The sequence below is a fragment of the Rhinolophus hipposideros genome, assembly GCF_964194185.1.
Source record: "Rhinolophus hipposideros genome assembly, chromosome: 10".
Taxonomy (NCBI): Eukaryota; Metazoa; Chordata; class Mammalia; order Chiroptera; family Rhinolophidae; genus Rhinolophus; species Rhinolophus hipposideros.
In genome coordinates this window covers 43,404,769-43,427,129 of record NC_138056.1, presented here as the reverse complement: position 1 = coordinate 43,427,129, position 22,361 = coordinate 43,404,769, and the positions used below count along the sequence as shown (strand labels likewise).

At 43.6% G+C, this 22,361-nt stretch overlaps 1 protein-coding gene across 2 annotated transcripts in view; it reads left to right on the top strand.

Annotated features, from left to right (window-relative positions):
* Nucleotides 1–22,361, top strand: part of SYT9 (synaptotagmin 9) — a 161,815-nt gene extending 139,454 nt beyond the window's left edge. Inside the window, exon 7 of one of the 2 annotated variants that reach the window (XR_013994241.1) lies at nucleotides 20,130–20,154. Coding sequence is in view for 1 of the 2 variants with exons in the window: in XM_081063428.1 (XP_080919554.1) it covers nucleotides 20,130–20,138 (9 nt within the window). In the remaining variant the exon portion in view is untranslated. Of the gene's footprint in view, nucleotides 1–20,129 lie in introns of both variants that reach the window. The other variant, XM_081063428.1, reaches the window with a different exon arrangement.

The window sequence follows — 22,361 nt, the reverse complement described above, 5'->3', positions numbered from 1 at the left end:
ACCAAGCACTGGAGATACACTAGGGAAATACTAGCTCCATCCTCCATGGAATTTATAGTCCAGCTAAAGGGATAGACATAAGCAAATAATCAGATTGCTTAATAACAGTTATGGTAAGTGTTACCTGGTGCTATGTTCTCAGTTGTTTACACCTAATAAGAACCCTGCATGGCAAGGAGAGGGCATGGGATCCATGGTTTGGTGGTAGAAGGAATAAACCACACAGGAGCACAGCCTATGCACACAACACAGTAGGCATTTCGGGAAGTGCTGAATTATCAAACAGACTGCAGAGAAAGGTAATGCTTACCATAACTGTTATTAAGCAGAGAAAGGCTGAGAGAATCGAGCCCATTGTCTCCAACAAGCTCTGCTGAAATCAGCCTTTGTGTGCTTTCCCCTCACCTACTGCATGCCCACCCATTCCGACATTCTCTGCTATCCAACTAACTCATCTCCAGATGCAGATCCAGATGTGTGAGACTGTGTTGGCCAGGACCTTGGGCAGGTTCCAGTCAAGGATAATTCAAGAGCCACAGTCCAATACTGCAGGAGCCATATCTGCTCTCTTCACCAATGTGTACCCAGTCCTTCATGCAGCTGGCACATAGGGGGCGCTCCATAATTCTGTGGTATTTATTGAATGAATACATTAATTGTGCATAATTATCCAGGCAGGAGCTTAGCTTCTGCAAAGAATTTAGTCATAATTGGACTCATATGATCCGTGGAGACAGCTATTCCGGTTCATTGTAGCCAGAAGTGGATTTATAACCCTATTTGGTGCATTGGCCACCAACTGCATGTAGACTCTGAGTTGCAGTGACACCACGGGTTTATCTCCAGGCCAAGGAGAGCTCCCCATCATCTGAGATTTAGACCTGAGACGTAAGGGTGCCCCTTTGTGCATCCTGCGCTCAGCCCCCCTCGCCAGGAGAGATGAGTGTAAGCCCAGTGGGCTGAGAACAAGGGGGAGCGCAGGACAGAGAGAGCAGTGTGCAGTGAGGGTTGGGCCAGGGGTGCAGAACCACCAGAAGAACATATTCCCAAGGTTTGGGAGGCAAACCTCTGCAAGTCTATACTCTCTGTGAGTATAGCGGCCCCTGTGCTGGGAGGGGTCGACTTTTACTCAGAGAGCCAGCAGGGGCGGCCACATATTTTGCTTAAAACGACAGCAGGTTTGTAATTTTGGCCTCAGACAGTAATTACAGCTGCCAGGGCTCCTTGGAGAGATAATTACGGAAAGGATTCAGTGCATTCATTTTATCTAACGCTTAACCATCAATTAAATCATTACCATCTGATCCTATTCCAGAGTCTAGAAATGTTCTGTGAATGTATAATTTTGAAGGCACTGAAGTTTGTTTTCAGATGTTTTTAAGTGAGAAATTGCCCCATTTCCAGAGCCAGCGGAGGCCCATGTGTGTGCTTCCTGTGGAGGCAGAGCCAGGGATGTCCGTGTCTTGTGGTGTCTAACTCCCTGGAGGCCTGTGTCGCAGGAGGGGCCAGGCCAAGCGCATTGGCAGGCAGTGCTGGCTTTGCCTTTGATCTCCCAAGGAGTTCCTGGTTTTCCAGAGCAGGATTACTCCTGGGACTTAAAGGTCAGTGGCTGGGGACAGCCCCTTGTTTTGCCAAGAGGCTTCCAGGAGGGTCCTCCCCTGCTGGGATTTTGCAGGGGCCCTGGGCCACCTTCTACTAATTCAAAGCCAAAGATGTGGTCTTGCACTGTGGGAAGCTGGAAAAATGTGCCTTTTAACAGCATGGGCTCTGGAGTCAGACCACTGGGCTCTCATTTTGGCTCTCCCTCTTCTGACCTGTGTGTCTTTGAGCAAGTTTCTGAACCCCTCTAAGTCTCAGATTATTCAGCTTTCTAACGGCGTAATGATAGACCCTATGAAATAGAGCTGTGGTGAGACTTAAATGACAAAAAAAAAAAATGTAATATGTCTAACACAGTGTCTGGCGCTTAATGCATACTAGGTAAATTTTAATAATTGATGTTATTTAACGTACAAGTATGTAGAGGGGAAAGAGAGAAACAGAAGGGAGAACCAGAGTGTCCAAAATGTGCTGCTGTGAGGCCCTATACATACTATATTTTTCCCTATACATACATGCTTATGATAAAGTTTAATTTATAAATTAGGCACTGTCAGATTATCTATAATACCTAATAATAGAATAATTATAACAGATACGATAGTAAAAGTTACGTGAATGTGGTCTGTCTCTCACTCAAAATATCTTATTGTACTGTACTCACCTTTTCAGTTTATTTTTTATTAGTTTCATGTGTAATGAAACACTGTAATAGTTAGACATTTATCATTTATACCCCTTACAAAGTGATAACCCCCCTCCCCCGATCTACTACCCCTCTGACATCACACAGAGCCATTGCATTTCCACTGTCTCTATTCCTTATGCTGTACTCCACTTCTTGTGAATATATGTGTGTGTGTGTGTATGTGTGTATATATATATATATATATATATATATATATATATATATATATGAAAGTTCACTGTAAAGAAGCACTTTATTGCTTTTCTTTGGCATAATTAAATTTACCAGTACCATTACTCTTGCTCTTTGGGGCCATTTTTAAGTAAAGTAAGGATGGCTTGAACACAAGCACTGTGATACCTGCCATCTTTCCGATAACTGAGAGGCCCACTGAGTGACTGACAGGTGGGGAGCGTCTTCAACGTGGATACACTGGACAAAGGGATGATTCTTATCCCTGGCTGGACAGAGCAGGACGACACAAGATTTCATCATGCTACTCAGAAGGGTGTGCAATTTAAAATTTATAAATTGTTTCTGGAATTTTCCATTTAATATTTTCAGACCACACTTGACCACAGGTAACTAGAACCGCAGAAAGCAAATCCGCAGATACGGGCGGGCTACTGTTGTGGTCACTCCCATAACGCTGTTTTGTTATTTTGTGTTTGCTTTCCTGAACAGGCCATGAGTTCCCTGAGTTCCCTGAGGGTTGTATCTCATTCATCTCTGATCCCCTGGACCCTGGTGTGGGCCTCAGCGATGAGTAGGTGCTCAGTATTGGCTGAATTAGAGAGAGAGACTGAGGGAAAGAGGGAGGGAGGCCTGGCTTCCCATGTGCTTGGTGCGTAAGCCCCTTTCCTGACTCACAGAGTAGGGGGTCCTTCACTGACAATGATTCAGCAGATTTCATGTTTAATGTTCTATCCACTGAAAAGCTGACTGGAAAAGGCCCTCACTGACAACATGCCTTGCTTTGCCTGACAGCACAGGATTTCCCTCTCTGGAGGGGCTTTTGGGAAAAGTCTATAGTGCCCAAAAGAAGAGAAATACAGCTGGGCTTTGGGGTCCCACGGGCTTCCAGATATTTCACATTACAAGGTGATTTGGTGACTTTGTGAAACTGAGAAGATGAGGATGGACAGGTAGCAGGGAATGAGGACAGATGATAGAGGAGGCTGTGGCCTCCAGAAGGGCTTCAGAACCTCGAATCTATTCTGAAAACAGCCTTTACCGTGTGAGGGTGCGAGGGCCTGGCTCTCGACTTCGGGGAAGTATCATTGCCGTTGATGGCTCCTGGGAAATGAGCAGAATGCACACAGGCACCTCATCAGATCTTAACTTCTGCACTCAGGGCTCTGGTCACTGCTGCTCTCACCACAAGGCTGAGAACAAGGACACAGCACACACCTCCTGTTCCAGCGAAGAAAGCATTCCCGTGTGTGCTTGTGCTGGCTTCAACAAGATGATGGCGCTTTATTTATTGCAGTTTCATGCTGCGATTATTCCACTTCAATCTATGCTGAAAATGGCAACTGTACCCACTGTGTCTCCAGCATATTGTGGCATGTGGTTTTATTTTCCAGACTTAACTGAAATTGTATCATAAAGTGGCAAAATTTCCTCTGCTACACCCCCAAAGACTTCTCTCAGAATAACTCACCTTCAACATAATTCTGCAGTGGGTACACTGAGTTAGAGGCCCATCTCTACAGCTTCCAAAGAGATCTGAATCTCCCTCCCCCGCCCCACTGTCACCACCACCGCCATAATGCCCAGCTGTGGGATGAGTTGGCACCAAGGTGAGACACATCCCTCGCCTGTTTATTAGTGCGGGGCAATGGCAGGACTTGGGGTGAAAAAGAAAACCAGAGTAGCAGAGGCCTTCGTTTTCCTAGATGGAGGGGGGTGGCCAAGGATGTTGCTGGTGGTCACAGGTTGGAGAGGTGTAGGGTACACAGGTGGTTTGACAAGAAGGTAGAGGAGCAAAGGCATTGAGGAGCAGAAGAGATAATGCTGCCACCTCACTACGAGCTACATGGGAAGTGAGGGTTTGCAGTGTCTTGAGAGGGCTGCAGAGAGAGTCATGACTTCTATGGAGAACCAGGATTCACTGAAGGCGAGGAGATACTTGACAGGTTTTAATAAAGGGTCAAAGATGTGCAGGATAGCAGATAGACAGCACCAGAGAAGGGATGGAGATGGTTTAAATCAGGGGTTCATTCAGGGAAGGGGAAATACAGGACAGGCTGTGGGTGACAGGAGGGAGAGGAGAGATGACTGGACAGTGGGGACAGAAAGCAAGAGAGTGAGGCCTAGTAGATTCTGTTTCAAGAGGCAATGTCTGCCTTACCTGGAGAAAGTAAGGTGACCAGGCAGTCCCAGGGGTGGGACGATAAAGCCACGACCACCCTCAGACCAGCGTTTTCCCAGAGTTGTTTGAGAGGGGGTCTGAGCCATCTCTCACGCACGCATCCATTCATTCATTCATCACCCAGTGTTCACGAGCCTTGGATCTAATATGCCCCTGGTGTTCCCATCATCTTAAACTCTTGCCTGCCTGCCTGCCCTGGACTGTGCCTGTGTAACCTGTCCATCACTGTGTCCTGCCTTCTCCTCAGTGTCAGTCATTGTCGCCTGACAAACAGGCATGCCTTGCCCCTAACACAGTACCTCAGATTAATAATCATATCATGTTAGCTTTCCTACATCGAACACCTACTTTATCCAGGGTACCATGCTAAGCACTGTATATGTATCATCTAATTTAACCTTCACCCTGTGAGGTAAACAGTATTATCTCCCCAGATGAAAACAAAACAAAACAAAAAAAGACAGAAAACTGAGGCTTAACTAACTTATTGCACATCATGAGGCAAGGAAGTGATAGAGGTAGCATACTGAGGTAGGTTGCATTAATTGTCCATTGTTATATGCCCCCTCCTCACTCTTGTGTGAATCTTACATTGCAGTGACTTGCTACTTGGCCCTGTGACTTGCTTTGACCAACAGAACATGGGTGGGATGACAGTTCTGAGGACTTTAAGAAGCATCACCTATTTCTACTCATCCCCTTGGGCTTCTGGCATCTGTCATAAGAATTACCTGGGTCCTGGAATGAGAAAACACAGCAGACTTCTACCTGTCTGGAGCTAGGTCCAGCTGAGCCCAGCAGAGCTGTAGCTAACCCTTAAACCCATGAGCAAGAAATAAGTTTATTGTAAACAACTAAGATTGGGTGGTTGTTTGGGTTGTTTGTTACTGCAGCAAAATCTGACTAATACATATTTAAATTGAGATCTTTCCAATTCCCTACAGTGCTTTTAAAATCAATGTTCTCCTCTCTCAGTGCTCCTCAGGCACAGGTACCAGGGCTGTCTGGACTGGCTCCAAATGTGAACCTCTCTTCACACCCTTAGGAAAGGCTCTCTTTCTTCATCACTTCATCATCAACTAAAGCGGGCAACCTATAGCTGTTGCACTCTTCCTTTTCTTCCCCTACCCTCTTCGTAGAAGAAAATTAACAAGTACCTACACATCTCAGCAAATCTCTCAAACCTATATCTCTGCCAGTCAGGCAGCTTGGAAGAAGAAGACACAGCTGTATCAATCAGATGCAACCAGTTTCTTACATGGTCGGTCAATTTATGGGTCACACAGCTATGCTGGTTCTGAAAGATTTTCCCTGTTCTGTGCTGTTATTATTCAGCTCAGTAAAGAATGTAAAACTAAAATAATGCCTAAGAATTTTCTGGAATGTTCTTTGTTTTTATCCTGCTGGCACTGATTCACTATCTCTTATGATCTCACATTCCCAAATGATTTGTCATGTGCGTTTTTTGCTAATTTACTTTCAGTTGTTTTGCTTCTGCTGTTTCTTCCCCACCTAATCATCTGCTTCAATATAACCATCATTTTCAAAACCAGTAGGATGTGCAGTGAACAATAGGCAGTAAAATTGATTAACTGAAAGCCCTTTTAAAAAAATCCTAAAAGCTAATGGAATATTTTTTTTTATTTCATTAATCATGTTATGTTCTGTGGGTTTTTCCCACAAATGTGTTTTTAAATGTTTTATTCTAATAAGACTACACTTTGTAGCTGCAAAGATTTGATGCCTTCACATTAGAACATGATTTTCCCAGTTAACATGAAAAGCTCTGAAGTGAAAATTTGGGATTTTGCTTATGCAGCATTCCTCTCTCCTCTTCTGATAAAAGAACCCATTTCCCATGGCTGAGGCCATGTTCCCTCCCTGTCCATGGGGTGTGGGTAGACCTAATGACACCCTCAGCTCCAGGGGCTCTGTGTCCAAAGGCACATTCAGGCATTGGTTCAGGATGGGGACGTGATCCAATTTAGGCCCAGAAGTTTTGTAGAAACTGTCCAGAAGAGTCACCTCTTTCCTCTGGACTTGGAGCTGTCAGAATGCAAGTGTGGAGTTCTAGCTGCTATCTTGCCATCACAGTAGTAGGGCCTGCCCCAGAATGGAGCAAATCAATAGAAAGAGCTGGGAGGTGGGGAAAGTGGTAATGAGTCCTGATGACATTGAACCTCTGGAGGGAGGGAGAGATGATAGGCAGACTGAGAAATTGTAAAGTAGTGTGGGTGTGTGTGTGTGTGTGTGTGTGTATGTGTGTGTTTATACACATACACACACACACACACACATACATATTCTCATTTCTCTGTGTTTTTTCCTTTTCTTCCCCTTTCTCATTTTCCAAAAATAGGACTTTTTATTCACTCATCTTGGGTTGGGTGCCCACCCTCAGTCCTAACAGCTGAGGTAGTAGGGTGTGAGGGAAGAGAGAAGATTAAGAGAGCTCCGTATCTTGACTCCGTATCCGAGCATGACTTCCAGGAACTCATTGCTGGGGGCGGGGGGGCACTGCAGATGATGGGGAGGGGAGTGTTGTCAGTGTGAGCTGGGAAGACACTCCTAACCCCATTGGCTGGCCATCGGATTATTTTTCATCAGTTCCCACGATAGTCTTCAGTGGTCCTGACCTCTGCACTCACACATTTATTCAGCCAACATTCATTGCACCTGTCATATGCCACATGCTGTAAGAGGCACTAGCATTGCCATGTTGAGCAAGGCAGGCAAGATTCCTGCCACCATGGAGCTTGCATTCCGGTGGAAGAAGACAGACAAATCACACACACACACACACAGAAAATAGGTCATGATAAGTTCGAGCATGAAAAGTACGCCAGAGGGATGTGATAGGAGCTGCCTTTGTGTTAGGGGGTTGGGAAGGTGACACTAAACAGAGACCCCGAACAAGAAGCAGACAGCTGAGCAAAGACCTAGGAAGAACGGAGAGAAGGCAGGCGTGGCTGGGACACAAGAGTCCTCAGCAGTTGGGGCCAGGACAAGGAGGCAGCTGCCCTGTCTTCTGGTCCCGGCCCCTCATCAGGAGCTCCGGGGCAGAGTTGCTGAGCTCAGCCTGACCCCTCTGCAGGTTCATCTTGCCTGACAGGCCAGGGGCTCGCAGCAGAGCCATGAGACCTCAGCTTCCCCACAGGTAACACCAAAGCCTGCTTCATCCAAGATTAGCCACCCTTTCCTAGTCCTTGCTGCACCCTCGGTCATTATTCTCTTACCCCTTATTCGCAGCTCCTTAATAAAATCCAAGGTCTTCAAGTTCACCTGATCTGAGCCTCCACCCTCTGTCTCTGCCCTAAGATGATTTCCTCTCCCCAGGTGGCTCAGTGATTCCCTGAAGAATGGTTGCATTTTTCACAGGTTCCAATTGTCGCTTACCCTTTCTGCCCCCAGCGGCGCTCCAAGTTTGCTGATCATCTGTAGAGGTCTCCAGACTGCTTCTCCCAGCCACCATCTCTCTCTGTACTGCTTACTCCAAGTGTGGACACAGCCCCTCCTCAATTCCCCAGAGCACAGCTAATGCCAGGCTGTAGCATGTAATGAAACTTTCCTAAGGGTTGGGGATAACTTGAGTAATTACAACACAAAATAGATAATGTAAAACTGATAAATCCTATAACCAGGGAAAGAAACATCTACCTCATGTCATAAGTGTCCCTGCCAGTAGAAAACTGTCTGCAAAGAACACACTTTACATCATTGTGTGGAATAGCACAGCCTCTCATGATCTCAGCCTTTCAGGCTAAGACAGGATCTGGTCTTTACTTTTGATAATCTAAGCCCCCCCACCCCCACCCCATAGCCCTCCAAAGAGCTTCTCCCCTCCCCCAGGCCATGCAAAGGGTCCTGCAAGTGGTTCGTTCATCAGGACCCAGGGCAGAGAAGAGGCCTGAAGCTGAATTCAGCGCTCTCCTCACTGGCCAAGTGGTCTGTACGCCTGGAGGGGTTCCTGTTTCTAATTCACACAAAGGCCCAAAGTTAATAGCATTGTGGAAAGATACATTTCCTGGCTTGCTATCAGTCATATTTTTTAGAAGAGAGCAGATACTCAGATAAGAAAAAAATTAATTGTGCTGATAGTTCTTTTGTTTGTTTTTTTGACATTGTGAGAATCTCTGAGATGAAAAGCTAATGTAGGAATAATACCAAAAATGTTGATATTATTAATCACATTCCAATATAAGCCTCTAAATCTTCGCAGAAAAGAAAGTTTCTTATGTCATATCTTCTGTTCAAACAGCAAATACATTTAAGGATCTCTGTCTTTCTCTCTCAGAGAAGAGTAAGCTGTAAGACATTACGTTACCGGAGATTGAAAGGGTCCTTGGTAAACATCACTGGAAGGAATTCCAGGACACACCAAAATATTAAGACATGCAAACAAAGGCAGGCAAGCCAAACATTTATTAAAGAAAGGAAATAGCCCAGTATACTCTCAAGATGGCGTGAGAGTGGGCAGGCCCAGGAGAAAAAGGGCAACTGCACTGAAGAACAGAGAAATTTAAGATTATATTTGAGGGCACAAAATCTTCAGGGGGTGGTGTGGCAGGCGTTCCCAGGGCAGGTCCTTGCTGTTGATGACTACTCCTTTCCATCAGGAAGGATTCCCTTATGGGGACTGTCAGAGCAACACAGAGGATGGAGATTTTTCCCAGCTGGCAATGCTAATAGTGTTATAATCCATTACAGTTATCTATAGCTGCACCTTTTCTAAGGAATGATCTCATCTCCACTGTTTTGTTTCCCCTCACATCTTCCTTCTTTGCCTCCCCTCTCTCTCCCCATGATCTTGTTCTTTCTGCCTACACTAACAATTATATTTTTTAAATTACCACATATTTGACTTTTCAGTGAAGTTCTATTCAATCTATTAGATGTTTTTATTCCATACAGTTACATCCCAATATTTAAGCTAATTCTGACAGCTCTTCCCAAGAAAAAACACATCCATATCACACTTGGAGAAGGAAAGGGGAGCATGAAGGAAGGGCTAGGAGATTTGGAGTGAAGACCCCTGCTTGAGGTCATCGTGCAGTTGGTATTTTATCCCTCAGGGTATCACAATAGGCTACAGATTCTACAACTGTGCTCTTTGGTCTGTGTAAACTCTGGGAATGAATGACCATCTCGGGGGTCAATCTGCTGAAGTGACCCAGTCAGGTGAGGCTGGTCCCAGCTGTTGCCCAAGAAGGACATGGCCCGGTGCCTGTCATCTCTCCCTCAGGTGGACTGTAGAAGTGACTTCAGCAGCCCCTCAGTCATTCCCATTTCACTCTAAACCACTCTCCTTAGGAAGGAGAACTCAGGTTTTACTAGTTCTCCCTTCTTCAAATCCTTCCACTGACTGGCCATACCTATTAATATTTTCTAAATTAATTCTCTTTTTTGTCCCTTTTCTTCTGATGCTTCCTCAGCCTGGAATACTTTTCCTCTCACCATGCTCACCATACGAATCCTACATAATCCTCAGCATTCAATTTAAGTGCCATGTCCTCTGTGAATTCACAAGTGACTACACGCCACTTAACATGAAGTGCTCCCATGATACTTCGATTGTAATTCACATTGACCACTTACTGCCTCTAGCTTTGGCTTTATAGTTAGTTAATTCATCTGTATTCTCTTGACTGCGAACCCCTTGAGGTGTGAGATTGTGTTTTCTCACCATGGTGAAAAGTAAGATCTTTCATTATTCACTGTATTGTTGTATCTAGCTGATTTGGGCTCATAGCTCACCGTTGCTGCAGATGGTGATTGAGCCTTTCCTCTGTGGTCTATAGAGAAGTTTCCAGGATGTAATAGTCCCAGGCAGGCAGGGACGGACCAGTGTGCGCATGCCCAAGGGTGGATTAGATTAAGATAGCTGTAGTCTGCACACAGCTCCCCACAGTGGGTAGAAGCACCCAGAGGAGAGACACAGGTACCTGTACATACAGCAGGCTGGATGTACCTCCCTCTAATGTCACCTTCATGTCAGGCAAATGACAACTAGAGGACATTGGGGTCTTGCTTCTTAGCCAGAAAATGCCCACCATTCATAAGTGGTAATGGTAATATCCTGAAGTCAGTTCACAGGTAAACAAATCTAATATCCATTTTATTGTGCACTAATGTATAGGCTCAGCTGGGGAGTGAGTAGGAGGTAGATATACAACTCTTTATTTATCATCTTTTTGGTATTTATATTTGTAGCTCTTTGTTATTTATCAGAGCTCCATTTGTTACATTTCAGGAAACACTGAATTTAAATACTCTGGTCCTGTTTGGGGACCAGCGAATTAAAGTTCTCAGGAGCCGAAGCCAACTACCTCCCCCCATCTTCACTGACCAACACTTCCACAGGGCCAGGGTGATCAGGATTATCAAGGCAAGACAGATGCTTGAGCTCTTCCCATGTGGTCGCTCAACTCTGGTTTCCCTGTTCTCCTGTGTGATCTCCAGTCCAATCTCTAGACTGCTTCCAGGGTCCAAGTCCTAACACAAAAATCTGATCATACCTGTTCCCTACTTAAAATCCTTCAATAACTGCCCTTTGTCCAGAATAAGATCAGTTTCCCTATCTTGGCATGCAAGGTCCTCTGTGACCCTGCCTCCTTGAACTTTATGTTGAGGCCATGCCCAATTACTGGTGGTCCACACTGTGCTTTCTATTTACCCCCATGCTCTTGCTCCTGCTTTCACTTCTTGTGCTGTCTTTTCTAACCCTCTTTGCGTGCCTAGATGTAGGTCATCTTTTAAGCATCTGCTCAACTATCATCTTCAGGAAGCATTCTGAAGACCCTCCTATGAGTAAAATGTTTCTTGTCTGTTTTCTTCCCCTAGAATCCTGCACCTACCCCTAAAATAACATTTACCGTGTTTCCCCAAAAATAAGACCTAGCCGGACCATCAGCTCTGATGCGTCTTTTGGAGCAAAAATTAACACAAGACCGGGTATAATATAATAAATATAACATAATACCCGGTCTTATATAAGACTGGGTCTTATATTAATTATTGCTCCAAAAGACTCATTAGAGCTGATGGTCCGGCTAGGTCTTATTTTGGGGGAAATACGGTAGTACCACTTGATATTATCTGTGTACGTGTCATCCACAGCACATCCAACTGCTCCATGAGGCTGGAGACTGTTATTCATCATTGTATAACCAGTACTTGGCAAAATGCCTGGCACAAAGTCAGCACTGAATAAATTCTTGTTGGATAGAATTCCAATTTTTTCTATCTTACAACTTGGAAAATGATTGCAATTTTGTGAGATGAACTCTGCATGTTCTATTTTCAAGTCTACAGGCATAGTATTTCTATTAATGTATAAAAGTGACCCCGTGCTTCTCTGAAAGCCAAAGAAGCTTCATTTTTCTTGAGGACTAAATGAGCCCGTCCAACACCCAGTTCTCCAAGTGCAAGGTGACACCCATGAAACTTAAGACAATGCAATCAAGTTCCCAGTCATTGTCTCAGGTGAGAATTGTGGCAACACAAAAGCCCAGACAGTTCTCATAAAGCTCTCTGCAAGAAAAACATCTTAGTTTAAAAACAGGTTGGGAAACGCACAACCATTTCCTCCAGAAAGCTCACAATTCTTTCATGCTTGGAATCACCATACTGGCTGTGTATCTCAGCAGTCTTTCAAGATGCCTCTTTGCTGTACCTGTATCATTGATTACATTGTGGCATTCTGTTCAAGTAATGATCAATCAATCTTCCTTTAAAATAAACACTCTGCGTAGAGAAATGGGAGAGTCAGTCAGTTATTTATTCATCAACAAATATTGGCTGAATACCTAAAATAGACAAAAATTCTTGCCCTAGTGGAGCTTATATGCTAGTGGGAAAAACCGAAAATAAACATTACAAATGAGCATATTATATAATATTGAAAGTAATAAGCACTATGAAAAATACAGTAAAGCAGATAAGGGGGCTCAGAAGTGTGGTAGTGGTTTTTTGGTTGGTTAGTTTGTTGGATAGATGGTTGGTTGGTTGGTTGGTTGGTTGGTTTTTTTAAGGGGTGAGGTGTGATTTTAATAGAGGTACTGTAGGCCACATGGAAAATTTGAACAATTGAGTAAACACTTAAGGGGGTGAGGGAATAAGCCATGTGGATATGCAGGATGAAGGAACAGTCATTATAAAGACCTTAAGGAACTTGTACAAGGAACAGTGAGGAGAGCAGTGTGGGTGAAGAGTGAGCAAGAGGGAGAGTAATAGGCAATGAGATCAGGAAGCTAAGAGGGTGGGCAGGGCTTAGGTTACATAGAACCTAATAGAACTTCGTAAGGATTTCAGTTCATACTATGAGATGAACCGGAAACCATTGCAAGATTTTGGAGAGACACACATGATATCACCTGGGGTTATTACTGATCCCTCTGGTTCTGTGTTGAGAATAGACAGTTTAGGAGCAAGGATGAAAGTGGGGAGATCCATTAGGAGTCTACCATTGTTATCCAAATGGAAACAATAGAGGCTTGGACCAGTGTAGACACAGGGGTAGTGGTGAGAAGTAATAATGAAAGATCTTACTGGATATATTTTGGAAGGAAACCTAATAAGATTTCATGATGTAGGACATGACAGGGAGAAGTGAAGGATGAACCCAACGTTTTGTGCCTGAGCAGCTGGAATGATGGAGTTTCCATGAAGTGAGCTGAGGAAGGCTGGAGCACCTATGCAGGGCAATCAGGAGTTGGACCTACTAAGTTTGAAGCATTTATTGAATATCTACAAGGATACATGAAATGGCCGTTAGATGCAGAAATCTAGAGTTCCAGAGAAAAGTCAAGCTATAATTGTAAAGATGGTTGAGATGTAAATAGAGAAGAGAAGAGGTTGAAGGACTAAAAACTGGGATGTCCCAACACTTAAAGGTAGGGAAAAGAAGAACAGCAGAGAATGAAAAGGAAAAAGTCACTGAAGTAGTAAGAAAACCAAGAGAGTATCCAAAGACAAGAGAGAAGAAATGGTTTTCGGGAGAAGACAATGATTGCTGTCGGAAGCTGAGCAATAGGTCAAATGAGATGAGGACTGAGAACTGACATTGAGTTTATCAACGTGCTGAATATTGGTGATGTGGGATTAAATAGGTTAAATAGTGCCCCCCCCCATTTCTATTGTACCCAGAACCTGAAAATATAACCTTATTTGGAAATAGAGTCTTTGCAGATAGTTAAGTTAGAATGCGGCTCATACTGGATTAGGATAGGCCCTAAATCCAGTGACTAGTGAAGACCTAGGAGAAGACACTGTGAAAACACAGGAAGAATGCAGTGTGACAATGGGGACAGGAATTGGAGTGATATAAATACAAGCCAAGGAAAGCTAAGGATTGCCAGCAACCACCAAAAGCTAGGGAGAGGCAAGGAGGGATCCTTACCTAGAGCCTTGAGACGGAGCATGGCCCCACTGACACCTTCATTTCAGACTTCTGGCCTCCAGAAATGTGAGAGAATAAATTTCTGTTGTTCTAAGCCACCCAGTTTGTGATGTTTTGTTATGGCAGTCCTAGGAAACTAATACACTTGGTATCTTAGTCAACTTGGGCTACTATAACAAAATATCATAGACTGGGTAGCTTAAACAACAGAACGTTATCTTCTCTTAGTTCTGGAGGCTGGAAGTCATAGATCAGGGCACTGGCATGGCTGGGTTCTGGTAAGCATTCTTCCTGGCTTGCAGATGGCTGACTGTTCACTGTGTCCTCACATGGCTGGTGGAGAGAGAGGGGGAAAGGGAAGGGGTGGGGGAGGGGGAAGGAGAGGGAGAGGACGAGTGAGTCCACTGGGTCTCTGGTGTTTCTCATAAGGGCACTAAATCTCCTCATGAGGGCCCTACCCTCATAACCTCATCTAATGCAATTACCCCCCCCCAAAAGGTTCTATCTGCAAACACTATCACATTAGGGGTTAAGACTTCAATATATAGATTTTGGGGTATACAATTAAGTCCATAGCACTTGGTAAAGCAGTCATTTAACATCTCTGTACCTCAATTTTCTCATCTGTAACATGTGGATAATAATAGTACCCATCTCAGAGAATTGTGGTGAGGAGTAAATGAATCAATATATGTAATATTCTTAGAACAGTACATAGTAAATGCTATATAACATTAACTATTATGATTATAAATCTAATCATTTTGTTTTGAAATTAAAACACTAATTTTCACTTGTTCTTTGGGTAATTCTCACTTAGCTCATTCATTTGACACATTAAATTTTCTTAAACTTCTAAACACCAATTTCACACTTAATCAAACTCTCTTAAACATTGCAAATTAAATAAAAAAAACTTACAAATCTAGCAAATGAAATTCCAATTTTTAAATCATAATTTTTTCCCTTACCCTTCCCTGACCTGAGTAGAGGGAATTCAGTGCGCGTGCACACGCACACATAGACACAGCAGTTACAGTCCAGCTTTCTGATGAGACTTTCTCCACTCACTCGTCTTTCTCATTGTTCTTGATTCTATAGTCCTTTACTGACAGCTGTGAGCTCTTCAAGAGTAGGGTGTGCGTTAGTCATCTTTGTGTTTCTAGTGGTCAACACATTTGCCTCGTGCTCAATCAATGCTTGTTGAATGAATTAATGAATAAATATAATTAATGTAAACGGAGTAACCAACTGCAAATATTCTCTCCTTAACTTCACTGGGTAGAGTAAGTTATTCCTTGCAGTAATTCCCTAACTTGCCCCTTCATCTGAAAAACTATGGCAGTACTCTTCTTACCTTTTTAATGGCTCACTTTATAGCACTTGCTTCTTGCTTGTTTCCTATGAATCCCTCTCAGTAACAGTCTGCATGTTATACATGCCACTGTCCACCACCCTTCCTCTCAAGGCTGACTCGACAGTGGATCTCAATACATGTTCCTAGAAGTCTGGACTGTTCAGAATTCTTTTCTGAACTGAGAATCCTTTTTAGAAAAGTGTCGCAATGGAGTTGGCATACAGTAATTTGCCTTCCTGGGCATGGTACTTAAGGAGCATACATTTGAATCCATAAACACATGATGGCAGGTCCTGGCTCTGCCATTTACTGCCTTTGTTATTTGTCTTTCTCAGACTCAGTTACCTCTGTAAAAATGTAATTGTAATATCTATCACAGAGGGTCAAGGGGAGTATTGAATGAGATAAGGTAAGCCAAGCTCTTAGGATAGAGTAGGATGAGTGAGTACTCAATAAATAGTAGTTTTTACCCAGATAGACTCTTTAATTTTCCTGGCTATTGCCCCATTCTCCTGACTGGCAGTGTAGTTACATTCACACTGCTTTATTTCTTTAGCATACTAATTCTTTAATGGGTGAGGCTAAGAGAAGAATAAAGAATGCCTTCTTTGGAGAAAGGGAGAAAGGAAGAATCATATTCTAAGTGGGGCATGGCATGATGTTTCTTCATATATTTGCAAAGCTGTGGTGAGTAATAGTCCATAAAGTCCCAAGATTTTTATGCTTTTTTTAAATAAAATTTTAAAATTCAAGTTTAATAATATTAAGTACATATAAGATTGAATCATGTAATGAGTCACTTCAATTTTTGACAAGCTCCTTAGTTCAAAACCCTTAGATACTTCCTGTAATCAAAACCTATTTTCAAATTCACAGGAAGATATTGTTTAATGATCCACTCAATCTTTTCATGTTCTTAATTTGGGGTCAGTTTCAATGGTCTGTCTCATATCAGTTGTCATTTTTGTGATCAAAATGTCATTTCACATTACAGTTTTCATTAGGACAGTTCTCATCTTTGGTTTCAATTCAGTTTTATTCAAATCAAATTCATATGTCTCAGGACAATTGAATTCGCTTAAAATCCCCTCTGTTCACATAAGATTATAACCACTACTCCTGCTGATGCCACTGATCTTCCTAGTACATTCTAAACCCCTGGTGCTGCCTAGGAGGCGACTGGATCTGATTACAAGGTCACTGCTGCTTCTGCCCACAGAAATGGGCCTCGTACTAGCACCGGAGCCAGCTAGGCCAGCCTTACGGCCACCAGTGCTTGAGCCACCATTGCTATCTTTGGTCTTGATGCCACAGTCCCCCACCATATTCCTATGGCATCAGTGCTTTTCCAAACCACAGAAAAATATTTTCTTATACCTCATTTAACAGAAAGCTTGGCTGAGAAACAGCTTTTTAGGTTATAAGAGTTTGGAAAGATGTCATGATTTGCTTATTTTGTTTTGTTAGGTTGGTTGACTTTTTCCAGTCCTCTTCTCACGAGATAGACAAAAAGGGTTGAGCCATAGCACAATCCACCCACGCCATACTCAAAATTGCCCTTCTCCTGGAACAACTGATTTTCTCACACTTGATTTATATGTCTGATTTTCCCTAGGAGAATTTTGTTTTCAAGAAGCTTCTCTTTCAAGACCCCTGGTAAAGAGGACCCCACCATTCCACCAGACATGTTGAAACTCCTTTATTCTATCATCTTGTGGATGGCAGACCACAAGTATTCTGTGGCCTTACTGGCACCATCCAGAGTATGAAAACAAAGGATTCTGGGACGAGACAGTATCAGGGCCCAGAAAACTTACTCACCTGGAGAAGGGAGAGACCAGTAGTCTACTCCACAGTATTCCCTGTGGCTGAGCTTTATTCCAGCTAACTGTGCGCAAAGAAAATCACCAAGTGAGCAAACCCCAGCACTGGAAGTCAGATTGGAGCTGTGCTGTGATTTGGCCATTGGTGGCATGGCCTCTGCTAGTAGTTTTCCTGGGTATGGGGACAGGTGAAAGACCGGTTGAGGTCATAGCCCAACCCTGTAAGTGGTCCTCACACGAGGCCATAACCCACCAGATACGGAAGTGCTCCCTAAGGCTGAGCACTTGGGAGAGCTCCGCCCAAAGTAGTCTGAAGGGACGGCTCACATGGAGAGGTGTCACTGAGGTCCAAACAGAGAATAGTACGTTGTGCATAGAACTGAGGGGGCAAATGCGCTACACATGCAGGTCACTAGCCAGGGGAATCCAGAGAAATGGAATAAGAAGGTAGGAACCCATAAGTGGGATATGGTACCTGCTACATACTACTAAATTGGACTATAGTTTCTTAAAGTTACCTCATCTGGCTAGATTTAGAGTGCCTAAAAACCAAAGCAGAAGCTCAGATGTATAGACTGGACTTACAGAGTTAGTTTAGGAATCATGTAATTGTTAAAGCTTAGACTTTGAAATTAGAAGTCTTAGGTTCGAATCCCTAAATATTTTTCTGTAGTTTGGAAAAACTCTGACACTTAGTAACAGTGTGCCTTTGGGCAAATCAATCTCTCTACATCTCTATATCCTCTAGTAAGGAACCTCATAGGATTATTTTAAGGATTTGAAAAGTTCACATGCTAATGCCTGGCACACAATTGGTACTCAAAAGCTGAATGGATGTGGCACGTGGCCTAGTTGTAAATAACAGCACAGCTAATTCCAGACCATATTCATTGCTGCAACTGAGCCTGTTGACAGTTTGCCTTCCCCGATAAGAAAGAACTCAGGGTCTGGCCAGCTGGGCCTGCAGGTATGGGGCTCACAGCTGAGAGAAGGGGCTCTGGGAAGCAGGGCCTGATGCAGGTGTGAGGTTGGGAAGTAAAATACAACTTTCCCAGAGTGTCAATTGGTCTGGGAAAGTTGTATTTTAATCACAATATAAGGCAAATATCCATTCACATTTTCCTCCTAGACTCAGAAAGGAGCAACCCTTTCCCAGGGGTATGGGGTATGCCCACACCCAGACACGCTCTTCAAAGCCAAGGGTCACAGTCAGACATGGCTTTCCCTTTACAGTGTATGCTCTGGCTTGTATTACTTTCTCTAGTAGCCTCAAACATGGACATTTGGTCTTTGAAATGCAGTTCATATATTCCAGTTTGAGAATGTTTGCAGCTCTCCCACAGTTTAAATGTATATTTTTTGTTATGCTATGTCCATGGAAGTGACTCCGTTTTTTTTTCTCTCTGTGGCTGCAACATTTATACCCGTAATCTCTACTGGAAGATACCCTGAGTTTAAGTTGAATGCTGGGCTGAGTGTGAAACACTAAACATCCTGCTACTCCAAGTCTGGGGCTCCTTTGAAAGAGTCTGTTCTTCACAGATTGGAAACAGGGAATGGATGGTACAGCTCTCAGGCAGATCCCCCTCTCTCCTCCCAGCCTTATTCCTACTGCTCTACTCCTCACACCAAATTATGACAATACTTCCAATGGGCCAAACATATGCCCTTTCCTGTCTTTGTACCTTTGCAAAGACTCTTGCCTCTGCCCGAAATGGCTTTTCATCCTTCTCGCCTAGTGGACTCCCCTTCAGCCTCAAGACTTAGCTTTCATTGTATTAGTTCATTTGTTTCAGGGGTTTTTGTTTGTTTGTTTGTTTTTAGATTCCACGTATAAATGAAGCCATACAGTGTTTGTCTTTCTCTGTCTGACTTATTTCACTTAGCATAATACCTTCTATGTCCATCCATGGTATCGCTAACGCAAGATTTTACTCATTTTATTGCTGAGTAATATACCATTGTGTGTGTGTGTGTGTGTGTGTGTGTGTGTGTGTGTGTGTGTGTGTATGTATTACATCTTCTTTATTCATTCATCTATTGATAAGACACCTAGGTTGCTTCCATAGCTTGGCTATTGTAAATAATGCTACAAGAACATAGGGGTGCATATATCGTTTTGAATTAGTGTTTTTGTTTTTTTAGAATAAATACCCAGAAGTGAAACTGCTGGGTCATATGATAGATCTGTTTTCAGTTTTTTGAAGAATCTCCATACTGTTTTCCATAGTGACTGCACCAATTTTCAGTCCTACCAAAGTACACAAGGGTTCCCTTTTCTCCATATCCTAGCCAACCTTATTTGTTGACGTTTTTGTTAATAGCTATTCTGACTGGTGTGAGGTGGTATATCTCAGGTGGTTTTGATTTGCATTTCCCTGCAAAACAAACAGACTCATTGAAACAGAGATCAAAGTGATAGTCATTGGAGGGGAGGGAGATGGGAGGATAAGTGACGGAAGTGAAGGGGAATATGGTCAATAATATTGTGATAAGTTTTCATTACTAGAATTAGTGTGGTGATCACATTATAAGGTATATAAATGTTGAATCACTATATTGTACACAGGAAAGAATGCATACCAACTATACTTAAATTTTTTTAAAAAGTGTTTAAAAACACTTAATTTTTCAAATCCTCTCTGTAGACCTCCTCAGTCCCCTTGCAGTTTGTTTCTCCCTCCTCTTTGCTCCTATGCATTTTAATGTCACCTGTTATTCAGCTTCTCGCGTTGTAATTCTTCCTCTGTGAGCCCCTTGAAAGCAGGGCTATGTCTTACTCATGGAACTGTATCCCCAGCATCCATCATGGTGCCTAGCACTTGTTTGATACACATTAAAAAATATATGGATGAAAACCAAAATGTTCTTTTTGTTTCTTCTTCCTACAGAAACGATGACTGTGGGTAAGAGGACGGCTTTGCCAAGGATACTGTAGGACCACCGTTCTTCAAAGATCTTAAGTAACCTTTCCTCTCCAACAACACTCAGACAACTCCAGTGACCAAATACACAGCTGTAACCACAGCAATAACTGGCCCTCTTTCCAGACTGGGTTTGGGGAACATGAAACGTCCAGATGTCTTCAGGTGGCCTAAGGTGGTGTGCTGTAGGGAAGCATGTCTCTCAGGGTGAAGAAGCAAGTTCGGACTCTGGAAGAAAGCAAGTGATGCAGCGAGAGTACCTAGAGTACCAGGACCCTTGGTGATGAACGTAAGGCCCTGGGTGATGGGGGCACAGCACCGGCCCTGGCAACGTCATGCTGACATGAGGTTATTTGCTTTGAATGCCCTGGAAGGACAGAATATTTTAAAATATATCCAGGTGCTAAATAGGCAGCAGATCTAATTCATACTGGACTACCTTTGAGCTAATAACTCTCCAGAAAATAATTTCACCCAAGAAGTGCTGCAGCTTTGCAAGGAATAGCCCCAGGAGAGTAACAGGATAAGCAAGCTGTTCCCCTGGTGAGAAATCTAGTGCAAGGAGGGCTAGTTCACAGCAAATTCACTGCCCCCTCCCATGCACATGGCAGCGAGTACCAGTTGAGCACGGCTCTCTCTTCTGCTAAATGCAGATTCTGAGGAGTCAGAAGCCCCTACACTGTTTTCTAGATAGCCAGCAGCCACTTCCTTTCAACTGGTTTTGGCGTTAAAATGAAAGTCAAATGTCATCCCTCTTAGAGAGGCATACATCTCAATGGCATAAGCATTCTGGAATACCCTTCCCCAGGCACATTTGTCCATTGAGGGAGCAGCCTCAGAAATAGATGTACCGTTGTGTGAGTTCATGGGGAGATGACACAGCTGTCCCCTGACTGAAAGAGCGACTTTTGGACCTTCTTGGCCTGAGTGCCTTCTGAGGTATTTCCATATGCAACAGCCCAGAGGCATAGCCTTGGGTAGCCATAGACGGTTTCCTTTTCACTTCCAAACACATGTATCACTTTCATAGCACTTGGGGAATGGAAATACCTACAAGAGTGAAGGTCAAGGGCTCTCCCCAGGTATCTCATTCATTATTTATCTTCCTTTGTGACCATATCAGCCAACCTACTGCCAGCTGTGTTTCTCATCCTCATTGCTTCTGCCTCCACATAAATGAAACCAAAGTCCTCAGCATACCCTGGGAGGGGTTTGTTACGTGGTGGTCCTCTGCCTCCTGTGATGGATGCAAGGTACGCCATCCACACATTTACATCCCTTCTCCAAGGTAGCATTTCCCTTTTCATACAATCCCTTTGCAGCAAAATCCAGAGTTGGACTGTCGTTTACCTTCCTGGGAAGCTCATTATCTTCATTTCAATTAACATTTCAATGTGGGATTGACTGGGTGGCAGCCAGACCATTGCATGTCTTCAGAAAGTTCTTGTTGTGACAGCTGCTTGTATAAGAAACTACCCTGTGTCAAATCGAAAAAGGGTGGAGGCCACTGGTTGTGTGAGGCAGTGTTACTATACTCCACCTTCATGTGTTCTCCAGCCTGCCTAATCCATTTCCATCTCTGACTGGCTTTCAATCTCCAGGATCCAAAAGGGACCCAAGATTCTGCCTAGGTTTGATGACATGAGAAGTATACAACTTTCTTTACCCAAGCTTCCTCATTGCCTATGCCTCCCATTCAGACATCCTCCACCATACCAGTGTTTAGGACCAAAGCATGAAAGACTACTGCCAGCAGGATAGTCAGCAGAAATATTATCTCAAGAGCCAGGCAGATGAGCCCAGAAGAATGGTTCCAGAGGAACCAGACTGGCCCCAATAGATATCAGGCATACATGCCAATAAACTTTGATATGTCCTTGGCACTGGGAGCCTTGGTAGGAGATCCTGAAGATCTTCCTGCCCAGAGAGCTAGCAGCTCTGGGGCACTAATGAGTGTGCTACTGATTTGTTGGTATGACAAAGAAGGTGGCTTTACAGGGACCAGCAGACAGAGAGGCCTGCCCACATGGCAGGAAGGTGGCTTTGTGTCTGGAAAGTTTTGCCAAGCCAGCCCAGCTGTGGCCAGAGGCCGGTTATAAATTTGTACTTCCTGAGCCCATCTGCAACTCTGTCTCTGTTCTCTTGCATTCTGTTTGGTTTCCCTTTAGTTTCCTAGTAAATGTTCCTTTTGAAAACTTC